The 17,184-nt window shown below is 46.6% G+C and overlaps 1 protein-coding gene across 3 annotated transcripts in view; it reads right to left on the bottom strand.

Moving 5' to 3' along the window:
- Positions 1-17,184, bottom strand: part of NKAIN4 (sodium/potassium transporting ATPase interacting 4) — a 50,480-nt gene that overhangs the window by 18,639 nt on the left and 14,657 nt on the right. For all 3 annotated transcript variants that reach the window (XR_007890968.1, XM_051632958.1, XM_051632956.1), the window contains exons 2-3: positions 7,451-7,588; positions 6,878-6,958 (exon numbers count right to left, since the gene is read on the bottom strand). Coding sequence is in view for 2 of the 3 variants with exons in the window: in XM_051632958.1 (XP_051488918.1) it covers positions 6,878-6,958; positions 7,451-7,588 (219 nt within the window). In the remaining variant the exon portion in view is untranslated. The remainder of the gene's footprint in view (positions 1-6,877; positions 6,959-7,450; positions 7,589-17,184) is intronic.

The raw sequence follows: 17,184 nt of genomic DNA on the forward strand, positions 1-17,184 counted from the left end.
CATGTTAAGAATTGTGGACAATTAAGTGAGAAGACAGCTGCCAAACTCCTGCCATGATTACCACAGCAGATGGGATGTGTTCTACAGTAGCTGGAGGAGGGCACAGGGATGAAGTACAGCACCAGGAAAAATGCAGCATAGCAAAGGCAGTAGGGAAGTCTGATAAAGGTTGGGAGTTTGAAGGCAGCTGTCTGCATTTTAAAGGATGTGGGAAACAGTTATTAGATCGGCAGCTACAGGATAATGCACGAAGTGCAAGGTGCTGTGCTAGCTGTATTTCTGGAGAGTTTTCTCCTCCAGCTTCTCCCGGTTTTGGTAGCCGAGTCTTTGGTTTGCTGCCTCTGCTGGGCATTGCTCTTGGGTAGCCCTGGTACATCACAGGGCCACCAAATTATATCTTTTCTGCAAAGCTTGTTCTTTCTCTCCCAGTTTTCCATGTTCTGAGACACATGGATCTTCTCCAAGAAGAACTTTTCCTCCTGCACACAGCCAGCCCTCCAAGCTGCTGTGCTCTTCTCTGTCCCACAAGCCACTGGCCACTTTAGATCAGAATTTATTTCTTTTTTTACTCAAAAAAGAGGGATTCAATTCCTATTTCTTTGCCTGGGGCTTCCTCCAATTAGCACAGAAACAAAGCTGTTCCATGGGGCACCACAGGATCTACTCTTAACCTCGCTCCCCAGGGCTTCCCTCTCCCAGCTCACAGATGGTGCCTTACCAAACCTTCTGCCTCATAATGCAAAAAGCCCCTTCAGTGCCTTATCTGCTCCTTACACAGGCATCTCACATGTATTTGGCAAAGTAAGAAACAGGCTGTATTCCTTCTTGAATCTCTCATTTGTCAGTCTTCATAAAATAGGCTCTGGTTAAACTTTGCTGCAGAAGCTGAACTTCACTTGGGAATTAAGCCTGAAAAAGCAGAACAGGTGCTGGGCTGGAGGAAGGCAGGTGGAGTAACAGTAGGTCCTAAACAGCACTCACTCGTTTTTGTCTACAATCACCCTCCAGCTCTGTGCAAAATAAATAAATAAATAGTACTTAAGTTAAGAACAGATTGGAGAAACTGAACACATTTGGATTCTAAAAGCACCACGACGACTCGCACACATGGGCCATCCATCTCACAGATGTAAAATGAATACTGATTGCACACAGGGACTGTGGATGCCCTCACGTTCAGAGACACCCTTCTGAACAAGCATCTGTCTGGAGCACTGCAGGGCACAGGGACAGCATGAATGAGAGGTCTCAACAGCCAAAGCAATGCTGTGTGTCTGGATGGATGGCCTCAGAGGACACCTGCCTTGATGGGCCACAATAAATGAGCATTCAAGAAAATAACTTAATTCACCTCCAGTTGCTCAGTGCTTTCTGGAGGGCTGGGGAAAAGAAAATCCCAGGATGTCTCCTGCAGATTGCCAGCTTCATTTTCTAGGAGAAGGTTGAAGGGAACTGTAACTATGGAATAGGAACAGCACACTAAAATCAGGAGAAAAGAACAAGCTGGAGGAAAGTTCAGGAAACAGCTGTTTCCCAAAACCTTTCTGCAAAGCATCTGAAGTCTAAACACACTGAAATACTCCCCAGAAGGGTATGCAGGTTGGAAGATGTTAATGAATCCCAGAAGTGAGCAAGCCCTGCTGCAGGGAGGGAGAGTGAGCTGTGTGTAACCTCACTCGCCTTGTTTCTTGACAGGCTGCTATTTGAAGGGCTGGCACTTCCTCTCTAACCTTCAGCCTAAAGACAAATATGAGCAAAGAGTGGTAGGAGCTCCTTCTCAGGATCACATTGAAGGCCAGCCAAGAAAATCACATATCCCTCTGAACTGTTGTAGCACCTGTTTACCATCCATTTGCCGTCAGCATGAGAAGGAAGAGAACAGCACTAAAACTGTAGTACCTACATTTCACAGAGTCTATTTTCCTTTCCCAACCTCCTTCCCCGTGTCCATGGGGAAACTCACACCTACCTCTGACACCCACAGAGCCAGCTGTGTTCCATTTCTAAAGCAGTTTTTTTAAAGCTGTTCTAAAATTATTTTCTAAGGGACACTATCAGAGATGGTTTTATTTCTTGTTAGCAGCCTTCTGAACCACCCCCAAATTTCTTTAATTATCAGGCAACCCAGCACTATAATGGCGCTGGAAACAAATTCAGCCCTGTATGGGAGCCCCCAGAGCTTGACAGCAGAATAATTTTACATCTTTTCACTTGGAAACATTTCTTATCAAAACAGAAAATATGTTTGTGTTTTAGGCATGTGTGCTGAATAGCTGTATCATCCTGAGACAACAGAGAAGCACTTTCCTTGTCTCTCAGCATGCTTGTTGACAATACTTCAGCATTTAAAGGCCAAATCTCATGCTTCCAGTTTCTAAATTTAGGTGGAGTTGGGGGACAGTTTGAATTACACATGCATTTATTCATCCTGCTCACAGTATTTTTGCCAGGTACAAAATAGTCTCAAGATGCCATCCAGATTCTCTGGAATAGAAATAACCCCCATCTGACTAATAAGGGCTGCTTTCATTTCAAGAGGAGATTTAGACCACCACCATGACTCTGGATTCAGATCAAAGCACTATGTAGACAAGAGAAAATATAAAGGAAGGGTAAGAAAAAAATTCGCCATTCCAAGATGAATAATTCCAGGGGGAAAAGCCAAAGGAATACGTCAAAATATACAACACCAATTTTTTCAAGCCTCTCTGAATGTTTCTTAAGTACATGCTGAAGAGTCAATCAGTATGGCAGCTGGACAGACAGATGCTCATGTGTCTTACCAGCAGGATTTGAATTATTAACTCAGACCAGGGGGTTGCAGGAGGGACTGTGTTTCACACTCGAGTAAACAGGGAGAAGCTTAACATGTTACTGTAAGCACAGCCTATAAACTTCAGAGGTAGCTCCCACCAACTCTCCTCACCAAGCAGCCAGATGGACAAAAAAGAAAAAGGAGATGAAACAGGATCAGACCAGGGAAGGAGGAAGAGCAATGTGGAAATCCGGCTGCGAGCCCCAGCACAGAGCAGTGGAACAGCACCATCCGAGAGGCTGCGTTTCCCCCAGCTGCTGCAAGTGTGCTCAGAACTGTGAGCAGAGCAAGGCAATGCTGCCAAAAGCCACTCGAGGCATATCGCCATCTCCCTGCCAGGACTGAAGCAACCCTTCGAATCCAGATTGCTGTATCTCCTGCCTGCTCCTTGGCAAAACACTTACAGGGAAGCTGGCACAGGCTACACACTCAGGGAGGCCCCTGCAGCAACAAGGGAAGTGCTTTCTTAGCAACTTATGCTGAGCCATTTGTGTCTGGCCACCTAATGAAGTTCTGCTGTGCCATATTTCACACTCTCATTCCTACTAAGAAAAGATTGCACAATTAAAAAACTGACAGGGTAGAAATATAGAAATCAGGCCAGTTTAGCTCTTCCAAGAAGTAGAGAATAAATTCATAGAGCAGGGAAAGCATTTTCCTTTTGGAAAAAAATAATGGTGTAGTTACAACTAGTGGTTAGGAGTTGGATCATTAGTAGGTAGTTACTACTACCCTAAGCAGGGCTGGCCAGAACAGCCCCTCTCAGGGTTTCCATGGCCAGGGGACAGCAAGCAGTGCTGGGGGGAGAGCACTTTAGGAAATCATGTGGAAGAAAGGAGGAAAGAGAGGGTGAGAAATGGTGGGAAGACAACCCAAAAGAGGAAACCATTGGTGGAGAAGCAATTGCTTGGTCAAGGACAGCAAACAGCCACCCCCCAAACTGCAGCTCAACAGGAATGCTTCTGCCAGCCCATATTGTACTGATGACATGGAATTTATAACCAAGAGAGAGTCTCCCAACCCCTTTGCCTAATTGCTTATGTGCTGGCATGGGACCTTTCATCCCAGACCACCCCTTGCTGTGGTGCCCCTGGTTTCTGTTATGCAGACCAGTCAGGCACCCAATGGTTGCTCATACCCAAGGGGGGCACAAGAACAAGTGTCTGTGCTCAACTCAGCCCTTCACTGCACAGCACTTCCCCCCTCACTTCCTGTGCTCCTTCACCATTGAGAGATCAGATCTAGGCACCAGAGCACCAAGAATTACTTGCAATAAGTGCACATAACCATTTCCTCATTTTTTAAGTTCTTCTGGCTTTTTCTAAACTTGTTACAGCAGAAACACTTGGACCCTTTCCCCCCTTTCTCATCCCACCTGAGTTATCACCTGCTCAGTTGCCCTGGGCTGTCATTACCACCACTAAGTTAACAAACTCCATTTCTTCTAGCTCACTGCCCTTCCTGGCTTTTGTCATGACAGATTACTTGGCTGCTGACAGATCTCACTGACAGGCTGCCCTTGTCAGGAGTGCAGAGGGGTGAGCACAGCTCTGGTGGGAACATAACTCTCCCACTCCTCCAGCTCTGTCCCACAAGAATCATGAAGAAAAGAGCACCTGAAGACCTTCCTTGGAGCTATCAGCCTCTTAAGAGACTCACACAGCAACAGCCCTGTCTGAAATACTCCTCAGCATGTTCATGCTTAGTCTGGTATTTAATGAGTTAGTGTTTACCTGACCAGCTCCATCAGCCTCACTCCACCAAAGCTTTTCTTCTAATACTTGCAATCTACCTGCTTACTTCCAGGCTAAGGACAAGCTTTGACTTTGACTTCTTCTTAGGAACTAAAGGACAGCTTCCTCCCAATGCCCCTGAGGGAACACAGAAGTACCTGCTCCTCTGCAGCACTGCTACCATAAACCCCCAGCTGATACTGCCCTGTCCTTGCTCTCTCCAAGAGCCTGTCCAACACATGTTCACCCAAGCCCAAGTGTCCTCCGGGGATGTCAGTGTGAGACTACAGTGATCAATAAGACTCTGCAGATGTCAGCTGGCTTTGGATCAGGTTTCTAGAGATGCAGCAGGACAGCAATACTTCTCTTTTGTCCAGTCACACTGTCCTACAGAAGCCTTAATTCCTGTTCCAAGTGCATCTTTTGCTCTCAAGGGCAAGAGGTTTTGTTTTGCCATTAAAAAAACCCAAATAACTTCAGCTCAAGGGGAAAAGGACGAAAGCAGCATCACGAGTTTTTCTTACAAGACAGCCTTTTTAAATGAAAGTAACTTGTTAAGAACAGAGGCAAGGCTGTATTTTACCAACCAACAAGCACAAATACTCTCTTGTTTTTGCCAGTTGCCACCAAGCTGACAGCATGAATTTCTCACTGCAGCTCTAGAGGAAAGTCCACCGAGTCAATACCAACTCATACTGCAGCCCAAAAAAGTCCCCAGTCATGAGTGTCATCGTGTAGGCTAAATAAGGGTTCTCTGTGTGCTGGCTTTGCTAAAATGAGCCACAGGACAGAGCAAGGTTAGGAGATGAAGCTCCTCTGTAGTGGAGAAAAAAAGAGTTTTTGCCATGCTGCTTGAATTGCAGAACAGCACCCAACGTGTTGTAGGGCAGGCTGGGATTAGTAAACACAAGTAATCAGCTGGCTGGGAGCAAACACTGGCTGTCACAGAAGCTCCAAAAGCCAATATTTCCCAGCAGAAGGAGCATTTAAATTGTTACATAAAACTATTTTTCAGTTGGTCAAAGCCAACACTGAGAGCATCTCAGGCTGAGCTTTCAGACCAAGAGTAATCACTGTTTTGGGCAAGAAATCTCTCAAAGTTTCTGTGGATAATTGAGAGGGGAAATGGAGATTAATTGAGGAATTAAGAAGTTACATTTTCTTATCTGCAAAGGATTTATGCTGTCACTCATGACTTGCTGTAGGCCTGATAAAAAAAAGTAGTGCAATTCCAATTATGACTGCAACTTAGATGTATGACCTGGGAATTTAGGCCAGATGTGGAGTGCTCTGAAATGAATCTGTATCCCATAATTGTACTGAGTCTGCTCAGCTACACTTAGTAATTAATTGCTTACAGCCCAGGCTTAATTTGGAGCCTGTCTCCCATTTTTCTTATTCCTGACTCACCCCTCATTAAGCAGACAGCAATACTTGGCTTATCTCATTACTAGCTAGCTTCAAAGAGCTCCACATATTGACTCACAACACCACTAGCCAATAGCCATAAATAGCTACCACTGCATTTAAGAAAGAATCAAGGCAGGGAAGCCACACCAGCTCTGCGACTGCCTCCAGAGGAGATGTGCCAGCCTCCCCAGCATCCCTCTGCTTTCTTCTCTGTTCAGCAGAAAAAAAAACCCTCACTCCAGAAGTGCAATGGGAAATACTTTGCCTGGTGTGGCAACGCCCAGGTACCTACTGCTGCTGCTGAAGTGCACTAGGTCTTCAGCAGGACTGCAAGGCTAAAAAATACTAAAACCTGGTTCAGGTACAGGTTTACAGCAAAGATGTTGGTCCAAGTCAGCCCAGCCAGACTGAGTTCCTGCTGCAGCTCTTCCCTGGGACAGGCTGGCAGAGAGCTCACTACTGCAGAATGACCTTCCCCTCCGAGTCACACACCATCTTCTCAAGGTATCAGCTCACAAGAGGATCAGCTGTAATCTAGTTTGCTTGTAGCTTCCCCCAGCCACCTCTGCATTGTGTCTGGGAATTAGCCCTCTAACCCCACCTCCCCTCAGGATGGCTCTGCTGCCAGGCTTCCTCACACCTTTAAAAAGCAAATTACCCTTGATGACAACAAGGCTTATTCCATCCGCCTCCTGCACCAACCAGCAAAGGGCTCCAGAAATCAGCACTAGCTCCACATTTTGACCATACCACATGAAGTGCTCGTCCATCCCCTGGTAAGGCAGCCCTCTCCATGGACAATAGGACAGAAACTGCTCCCAGGCAGCCCTCTACTACTCACCTTAACAACCCCCTTCCAGCTACACTCCACCCCTTCTGATGCAAAGCCTGAGCACTCACCCATAGATCTCTTACTTACCTTTGAGAGCCCTCCCACTTCTAAGTAAAAGCAGATGATGAAGATGTTCCAGGTGACCCAAACTGCAGTCCAGATGGCATACTAGAGGGGTATGGAGGAGAGAAAGAAGCAATAAACATTAGGAAGTCACTGGAATCAGTTTATACATGTGTGATGCAGCTAGGGGCAGTTAACTGCCCTGAGTCAGCACTGCAATCCTTTTCCTCTATTTGTTTCCCATATGCAGGTGGTCCCTTGCCTGACTGGAGACACAGGGGCAGAAGTTTGAAGGGAGTGGAAGAGCTTCTGCCAGGCCTTTGTCCAGCATCTAGTTCTCCCTCTCTGTTGTGCAGTATCTCAGTGTCACTTTGGAACCAGTAATTATCAGTATCTTGCAGTTTGGAATAAGTAGAGTAAAATGCAGCACACTGAACAACGTGTTCCTAAGCACAGCACCTCCTGCTCAAGTTGTTTACCACACTCGTGCCTGATTTCCCAAGGGCTTTACTGATTTCCTTATCACTTGCCATGTCCCACCAGAGCAAAGGCTGCAAAGGGCTTTGGCTGGCTCTGAGCAGAAGGAACATCACTTACCACCACGATGTAGCGAGGTCTGTACTGAATAGTGCCAAACAGGCCAAGGATGACGATGATGATGTGCAGGAAGTTGGCTAGGATAGGGGCCCACTGGTATCCCAGGAAATCGAACACTTGCCTCTCTAATGCAGCAAGCTGGAAGGGAGAAGGAAAAGGAGAACTGCAACTTCTGTTTCTTCTCAAGGTTTTGACTTGTCCCCTGAGCAAGTCACTGCAGCAGCTGAGGATGTTACTTCATTGCCAAAGCAATTTGCTGCCTATGAAGCAGGTCAGTAGGACAGAGCCTGTGTCTACGTGCTCCCCTCCCACTTTGTATTCATCCCATCTCTTCTAGTGACTGAGCTAGCACAGACCAGTGAGCTCCAGTGCCTGTGTGGGGGCATGTCCTGTGTTCCATGCACTGTGTCATGGGGAGGTGGCCCCAGCACAGGGCAGAGGTGAGCAGAAGGACAGTGATACCTTAATAGCTGCAGTGGGACTTTCAAGAGCTCATTTGTCAGAGCCTTCAGCATCTCTCCATCATTCCTGGCACCTCTCACGTTTCTGTTCTCCAGCACAAATCCATCAAAGTGAGAGAGAGGAGGAAACTCTCTCCTCCACCTTTGCCCCACAGAAAATGCTGCCACCCAGCAAAGAAATTCTGCAAACACATCAGTTTTCCAGAAGGACAGGCTGTGTTCCTCTCCTGCACTAATAACATGGTTCAAGGTTACCTTTATCTTCTAGAAATAAAATGCCTTTACTGTTGAAGTGCTAGACCTGATTTTCAAATTGTATTTGCATAAAGATGTGCATTCATCTGAAGCCATCCTCTGTCTACCAGCAACAACTGGTCACCTGGATGTGAACTGCTGTGTTCCACAGCACAATAAACAGCCCACTGCATGCTGCCCTTCACAGCTCCACATCCCCTAAATATCATCTCTATGGGTGAAACAGTGAGTGGAGGGGGAAAAACCATTTCTGCAGATTCTTCACCAGTGCCCTTATGCAGAGAGACCTTCTCTTTGCTTGTCTTCTCTGACACAGTGCAACCAACCTCACAACATCACCCAGTGCCTTTGCTAGTGCCCAGGCACAGCAGATTTCCCTCTCAGGGTAAGATTTCAGTGTCTGCTTAATTATCACAACAGTATGGTGGGACTGCATCACTGCATTTCTTATTTATTTGCACTTAAATAAATAATTATTTACCATTGATAGTTAAGATAAACGTAACTGCTAATTAGACATTAACCATGGATGATCCTAGTCTACCATGTGTAATCAGCTATGTGACATCTTTTCCTGGCTTGGATTTTAAGCAGCAGCTGAGGACCAAGAGCTGGAGCATCTGTAATGGCATTCAAGGATGTGAGAAGTTGCAGGTCCCAGATAAGCCACATCTATCAAACGACCATTATTCCTCCTTCTTCCTGCATCAGTGGGGAAATCACCTTCACACCTCTCTGGGGCTAGGAAGGCATTGCAACTCTCAACACTATCTTGGAAGCTCCACAAAGATCTGTATTTCAAAGAGATCTACAGCAGCCCTGGCCAAGGGAGATCAATCAGTCCGGTGATAAGCAGGTTTCCCTCTCTGACATCTCTCTTCACTGGCAAAGAAGTGCAGGGAGAGTGGGGAGAGAGTGGAGTCAGGCTCCAAATCTGTCTCTTCTGCAAAGTAATTGGTCTCCCCTTTGAAGCAAGGCACCCTGCCCTGTTCTGCTCAAGGTGAACTGCCTGAAAGAAGCTGTGAGATGTTCTGTGGGGCCACGCGTGGGGCTGTGGGGCTGGAACAGGGCAAAGGCTGCTTGTTTCTGCCTGCAGTCCTCGCGAGCACGGCAGGTTTGCTGCATCTCGTCAGAAACAGCAGTTATAGGTTAAACACTTAATCTTTTAGGAAGGGATTAACGCACATAGCTTAATGATATTTGGAAATTTTGAATCCTGACTGGCTGGCAGTGGGTCACTTAACTGTGATCGCTTCTTCCAATCAGGCATTTAATTGGCTTTGAGCTTTACATTGCCGCGGGAGCATGTGCTGCGGGAGCCGGAGCATCAATTACCCGAGGGGACACAAGGGGGGGTGTTCGCAGAGATAACGCCCTGCTTAGCTTCATCTCTTGCCTTCAGGCCCTGACAAAGGGGATAAAGATCGATCCTTCCCATCCATGCCTTCTGCCATGAGTTTTCCCACTCAGGCATCCATGTCTGGAAAACATTGCTCTCACAATTGAACACTTGCCATTAGGGCTGTATAAAAAGGGGAAAGCTTGTTCTTGCACAGCTTCATGATGTTTCCTGGCTTGCTTGGACCAGGGAAGATATTGGTCTGTGAATTGAAAGGCACCCAACCATCCTGGAGATGGACCTGCCAGTCTCCACCAACTTCAGACCAGGGCACAGCTCCTAGAGAGGTCTCTGGTCCCTGCCCACACTGGATTTTTCCCTAATTCCAGAAATCAGCTTCAAGTCATACCTCCTTCTACCTCTCTGCCATTGTCGTTGTCTCCAGGGTTTTTCTGTCCTGATTCGTGTTCCTTTGCCACTTTATCTGCATTCTTTAATGGTTCTGTGTCCCTGGGAGCTGCAGGCGTGACTCAGCTGAGGCAGAGATTGTCTGTGCCTGTCTGCTGGTCCAGCTAAGGCAGCAGGAGCTGAGTCTGGACACCTCTGTGTGATCTGAGAGCTCAGGCAAGCTGTGTCCTCATTTGCAAAAAGAAAAGCAATTTTCTGTAGGATGTGTGTTGATGACAAGCTCAAATGATACTGATGAAACACTGAATTACTGACATGCAGGTAGTGAGTCTGTGCTGCAATCCTGCCATCAGAAACACAGGCTGAAGTTACCCTGGGCTTGACTCTGTTCCCCCAGGAACATAGCATAATTAAGGAAATGTTTGCTAAAAATAAGATAAACAACCATTTCACTCATAGCAGTACAGGTCTGTGTGCAAAGCTTGCCCATTAAATGCTGCTGAGATTTGCAGGTAAGCAGGGCTGATGTTTGTGCTAAGCTGGCCTTGGTTTGGGGTTGGGATGTGAAGAACCTCGTGGTAGAAACTTCAGTGCTTGTTCCTTTGGTCTAGCTCAGAAGTGGTGGGGTTCAATCAGGTACTAATATATCTGCACCCTGGTATTGAACCTCTCTTGGATCCCTCATGTTGAGCAGGAGAAATGCCTTATTTCTCTGCTGCTGCCAGGTTTCTGCAGAGTAATAACCCTGTTGTAAGTGTTCTTTACAATGATTCACACTGTTCTATTGAGAAAGTCTATTATATCCTAGAGATATGGCTGTAAAGAGAAATCTCACTGATTGTGGCACAGATTTCAGCTCATTCAAAGCTGACAGGACGTTTCCATCAGGGAGGACAAATTTTTTGTCTTTATGACTATTTTTATTAAAACCAGAATTCCTTCTGCTTCTTTATCTTCTTTAGCCCACAAATCTTTTTTACCTTTCATTCTTTAAATTAAACGATCTGTTGTGGTACTAAAATGAGAATAGTCATGGCAGACTTTTCTCTCCTGAAATAAACCACATTTCTGCTGATCTGAGTGAAACTGGAATAGGAAATAACCATGTGAAGCAATTGTTCTCCAGGCAAACAAAACAAGCCAGAGCTTTCTGCCTGGCCATTGTTCATTTATACAGCAGCAAAGATAAGGAAGGCAGAGAAGATGCTCTGCAGTTACAGTCCTGTCACACAGCCAGCAAAGAAAGGCTTTGTGAGCCAGCACTATAAGACATGCTCAAGGGCTTTACACCATTAAAACTTCACCAGAGAGGGCAGCTGTACCTGAGCTGGAGGGGAGCATAGCATGGCCTGTTGACCTCACTGCAGAACGGGAAAGGGGTCTTAGAAAATATCACAAAATGTGGAACAGTTTTTGTTGGGGGGTTCAAACCATTCCACTTGCATTTCTAATGGCAAGACAGTGTCACTGGCAGATGTCAATGCCACCAGGACATTGATTCAACATGGGCTGAGAGGTGCTTGTTTAAATTCTGATCCCACAAATCTTTTCTATGTCCTCATCTTTGTCTTCTGTTGCTCCTGTCATGCTGATAAGCTGGAGAGTTCAGCCTGTTCCCCTTGTGCTCCCACACTGCTAAGGAGGAAGGGATGCTGATGATAAAGTCAGTTCCCTGTAGCTCTTTACCTCCCTTTCCTCCACAGACTACTATCAAGGCCAAGTTATCAGCTAGATTTGTTCTTCTTAGTTTATTAATCTTTTAAAGCCTTTAATCTTATTTGGTTTGGATCTGTGTCTTTCACTGTATTTCTGAAATCAATTGGGACACAAAATAAATATCACTTTCAAGATGTTGACATGACTGCTGCAGATGCAGGGAAGTTGCTCAGAAAGCCCAGGAACAGGTACAGAAAAGCAAAGAGGATGTCCTGCCTACACACACATCCCTCCAGATACTCCTGCAAGCAAACCTGCTTTTACATTTTCCAAGTTCAGATTTCATGAGAGACTTCTTATTATAACTAAATGTTAGAAATAAAATTACAAACATACAATAAAGGGAGCAAATGAGAAAGGCTTATCCTACTGCTATGGGCTAACCAGGACTTAAGGGAGATACTCCTACAAAAAAGAAGAAATGTCATGCCTAGACAGCGTTCCACTTGGCCTATAAAAAAACAACTTGAAAACTGTTTTGCTGCTCCTTGTCCTTCACCACTGTGAGGACACACCCTCACAGAGTGCTCCAGCTCCTGAACTGCCCTTCTGCAGTGGTGGGCACACTGTGGATCCCAGCGTGTGGATCATAGAATAATAGAATCATAGAATGGTGAAGGTTGGAAGGGACCTTAAAGATCATCAGGTTCCAAGCTCCCTGCCATGAGTAGGGACACCTCCCACCAGACCAGGCTGCACAAGCCACATCCAGCCTGGCCTTGAACACCTCCAGGCAGCCACAAGCTCTCTGGGCAACTTATCCCAGCACGTTACTACCCTGACGGTGAAGAATTTCTTCCTGATGTCTAACCTGGATCTACAGCTTCAACAGGGACAAGATTTGCTACTTCAACCCCTATATTTACTTCTTCTCCAGCCTGAACTGAGAAGGAGCCTGTGCTGCAGCCCTTGGCCAGCACCCTGCCCTGCCGTGTTCTGGGCTGCCTGCCTGACTCCCAGTGCCTTGATTCAGCGTTTGATTTCCTGCCATCTGGCTTCGCTTTTTAAGATGTTCTTTGTTTGTCTACTGTGCAAACACCTTTGGAGTGGCCAAAACTTTCACTGAAAAAGGTCACAGGCCTTTTCCTGAGGAAAAACTTGCATTGATTTCCTGAGGTACTTTTGGCTGTGCAGTGGTTGATGGCTTGAGTTCAGGACAAAGTCACAGCACTGCCATCCCTATGAGACATCACAGAAGAATGAAAATTGAAGTCCAGCTAGCTGAAACAGCAGGAAGAAATTAAAAAGTCTTACATGCATAATTTGAAGATATATCTATCTAGGTTTTGAACACAAATCTCTCTCTTTCTCTTTCATTTTTTTTTGGTTCTTCCATACAGTTTAAGTTTGGTGATATTAAGCACCTGTCTGCTCTGTTCATTATTATCATTATCAGTATTATTGGCATTATTATATTATTATACGTAGTCCTTCTATACAATTGCTTTGAGTTTGTAAATGATGAGACAATTCTAGATCTAAAGAATCCCAAACCCAAGCTGCAATGGGATGAAACTATCAGTGGTGAGCAGAAAATCTCCTTCTGTGCCAGTGCTTATCCAAGGTGGAGATTTTGCGGGTGAAAAACTATTAAACACCAATTCTGCTTTTACCATGGTGACTGCCTTTCTAAATTAATATTAATTGTTGCAATTAATTAAGTTTATCTGAAAAAGCATCTCAGTGAGCCACTACTTCACATCCCCCTAACTGAGGGGCTCGTTCTGCTGGGTGCTGTGTCCTTGTCTCTTCTGAAGTCGGCATCTCACGTGCTGATACCCCCTGCAGTCAGGAAATCTCATTTTTCTTCAGTAAGTGTTGTCAAGGAAACCTTCCTCGAGGCCTTGTGATCCACAGCTCCTTTGCCAGCATCCCTCCCTGAACCACAGAGGTCAAGAGACTAATTGCACAGGAGGTCTATTTGTCACTGTCTCTCAGACATCTTTGGTCACTCTGGCCAAGGGACACAATAAGCTCCATTCTCTACTTGGTTTGGTCCCTTTCCTCCTCAGGAGCTTCTTAAACCTCTTCTATTCACACAGATATTACAGAGGCCTTCAACAACAGACCTTACATCTTTAAATCATTTATGTTTCAGAAGCAAACTCTGGTCACTGTCATGGCCTGGATGACCAATGTTTACCCAAGACTCCCACGAGGCAGGTGGAGAAGTCCCCATGGCTGGTGTGAGCCCCAAAGCTGGTCATTGCCCTGCAGCAGGGGCTGGCCACTCTTGGGGTCTTAAGCTCCAGCAAACAGCTTCCTGACTGCACCATGCCATAGCTGAGGACCAGGACTTGCCCCACCTCAGTACCATCCTGCACCGAGCCTGGGCAGATTTAACCCCTTGCTGCGGCTCAGCACAATTTCCTTGCTGAAGCCTGGAGCACCCCGCTGTTAGACAGACTGGAGATGAGTCCTCACCTCCTCCTTCCCCCGGGCCTGGCACCTCTGTGCTGTGGATTGTCCCCTCCTGCTGCCATTCTGTGTGTTGACAATGATACTCTCAGGAGTGCTGCTGCTTTGACCTTGGTGCCTTTTCCTTCTGCTGCTGCTGCTTTTCAGAAATATCCCAGTTGCAAAGATGCGTTGTTACTCAGTCCCAAATGCCTGAATGCTGTTTAGCATTCCGGGAAAGGCACAATCCTTGCTAAACAGAAGGGATGAGACTGGCATTGAAGCAGTGCAGAAGCCTGTTTGTGTCTGGAGTCAAGGCTCGGGCTTCAGAAAGTCTGAGGTTTCCTAGTACTTCCTGTGTAACCACCAGCCTTGTTCAGCCGAAGAAATGGCTGTGCACAAACATTCATGCACACAAACCTCTTAAACCTTTTTTCTCCAAGTGTTGGGTTAGGCCACAAAGTTGGGCAAAACATCAGGGATCTGTAGAGGGAGAGAGAAGGCACTGGGGTGCAAGGTCTCTGGCCCGTTTCATTTTCCTGGACCACATCTCTCCTCAGGGGCTCAGTCAGACCTCAGGGATGCACCAGGTGTCTGTGCAGCATCAGGTACCCCAGCTGATCCATTCCCTTTGCTCCTCTTGTGTCTCCTGATACCATCTACATACTGCATGCTGCTGTGATTGCTGATTGCCAAAATTAGCAATCAGCCTAAATTAATAAGCAGGTGCCTTTGCTATCCAGGCAAAAGAGCACTCTGACTAGAATGACAAACTTGTTTTATTTGTAACTGATGTCAAACCTAATTTTCCCAAACATAATTATATTAATCTGTTGTGCCTGCAATGCTTCTCCCTCCCCAGCTCTTTTCTCCCTCACCCATATAGCTCCGTTTTGGCTCTCCAGCTTTGCAGCAGAGGAAGGGGGCACTAGTATGACTGGGACGTGACTGTATTTGCAGCAGACATAAAAAACTAATGAGTTTCCTCAACAAGTGCCTGACATTTTTGTCAGCCAGATGCTTCACGAGAGACAGGCTCAGGCTCCACACTTGTGGCAGTCCTGGCTTTCCCTCACCTGTTGGAGGGCTTGCTGTCCATCTTAGCCCACTTTATCCTGACAATGTTGGCCAGACATCCTTGCTGCACCCCAGCTGGGGAAAGAGCTCCCTGGGGTGGCAGGCAGCTTTAGCCCTGGCACGGACCTTCTCCCACCAGTAGAACAAACCTCCCTTTTGAATGAGGTACATTAAATGTGTGCATTAACTCACCAGCCATTCCTTCAGAACCTGCTACCATTTTTTAAGCCATCTAAACACTACAAAGGCTGTGAGGCAGAGCAGTGTTGGAGATCAGCAAGAATTTAATTTTCTAATTGCGTGATTTATTTCCTACCAACACGGCATTACGTTCTGTTATCTCTGCCTCCACTCAGTCAGGAGGGCTATCCAAAGTTTGGGTTTGTTCACATGACAGGGATACAGAGGAGAAGTTAAAATGCTTAAAAATTAGCCAAGGGGTTCTTTGGAGTAGGGAATATCCCCTATACCCTCCGGACCTGCTATCTTAAGCCACCTGAAGCTGTTTTTCTCATCGAGGGTAAGACAAGGATTTGTCTTGGTGCCATGGGACATGGCCAGCAAAGACCTACCCAGGCAACTCAGCAGGTTGCTCCCCAGCACACATGGACAAATGGTCTCTATGTCACTGGTTTTTTGTGGAATGCTCCCTGGGCCTTGCTAGTTAAAACTCCCCTCTCTGACCTTGGCTGGGTGGTTCTCTGCTCCTCACTTCCCACCCACCCCGGCTGGCTCTGCAGCTTCTCTCTCTCCCCAGCTCCTTCATGCACGTTGCCCTGGGAGCTCCAGCAGCTGATCCCCTTAATTAGGTCACGAACAGATCACGCGTAAAACACTTGCACCAGCCAGAACCTCTGAAGGGAAAACATGTCAGCTCTGCAACCGGGGTAAAAGCTTGAAGGAGGAAAGATGCCAAAGCCAAAATAACTCTTCAAAACTTTATCCATAGGAACCCTGCTTCAGCCTCAGCTCAACAGCTGGGTCCCTGCTCCCTGGCTCTGCAGCTAACTGGTGGTGTGGCTTTAATTTCCTCTTGCTCCCACTGCAATGCCAGATTGCTTGGATATTCGTAAACAGAAGGAGTTTAATGAAAATTCTAATGAGAGCCCTGGGGTGCTCTAGCAGGTCGCCTTTACACCGGGCTGCCTATTTCCATTACAAATCAGGCTGGTGTCACTGCGGAGTCTGCAGCAAGGGAGAATTCATTAAGAGGGAAGCACAGGGCGGGTGAGAAATCAGGGAGAATGAAAATTATTTAGTTATTATGAAGAAGCTAGAGAATGGGGATCTGCCAGGGTCTTGCTGCAGCATTGCTGGTAGAAGGAAAGCCAGTTTGGAATCCTCCTGCAGCGTACAGCCCCAGGAATTGCCACTGCCAGTTACTGGGCAAACGGACCCTTTTTCATAGGGCAGCTGTTTCTCATGCAAAGCAAAGTGGTAACGAAGACTTTAACTCTCCCACTAGGACACAGAGAGGTGCTCTTAGCACTTCTGCTTCGTCATACTTAACTGTGAAGTCAAGGGGGTCAGGGAAAGGCAACATGTGAAGCCAAAAGGACAGATTTCCCATGATTTTGCAGCTTTCCCTTTCCACCTGCCAGCAGCTACATATGCTTTTTGCCCCACTGTAAAGCCTGGAGCAGCAACTCCTTGAGGAGCACAGAAGCCCTCATTCAGTGAAATGCTGGAGCACCTGCTGACTGGAGGCACAGTGTATGTCCAGCTGCAGTCATGTGCTGAAGGGTCTGTAAACTCTGGGCCTGATGGAGCAGGAGAGAGCATCCCATGGGAACCACAAGGAGGCATCTAGACATCAATGCACTGACACCCAGCCTGGCCCTCCCACAGGCAGCACAAGCTTCTGTTACCCAAAATACAGCTCAGTCTCCTAGGCTTGATTCTGCTCCTACTGCTTCCACTAAAGCCCTCCAGCACAGTTGTTAACTGTCTGTTTTCCCAGCTATATAGTGGAAATAGAACTAACAGCCTCATTTTACACATAGGATAGTCAGAGACTCAGATAGCATTTGTAAAAAGCTTTTTTAATACTTCCTGCTGATCATCCTGCAGCAGCAAACACC

This window comes from Apus apus, chromosome 15, assembly GCF_020740795.1.
Source record: "Apus apus isolate bApuApu2 chromosome 15, bApuApu2.pri.cur, whole genome shotgun sequence".
Taxonomy (NCBI): domain Eukaryota; kingdom Metazoa; phylum Chordata; class Aves; order Apodiformes; family Apodidae; genus Apus; species Apus apus.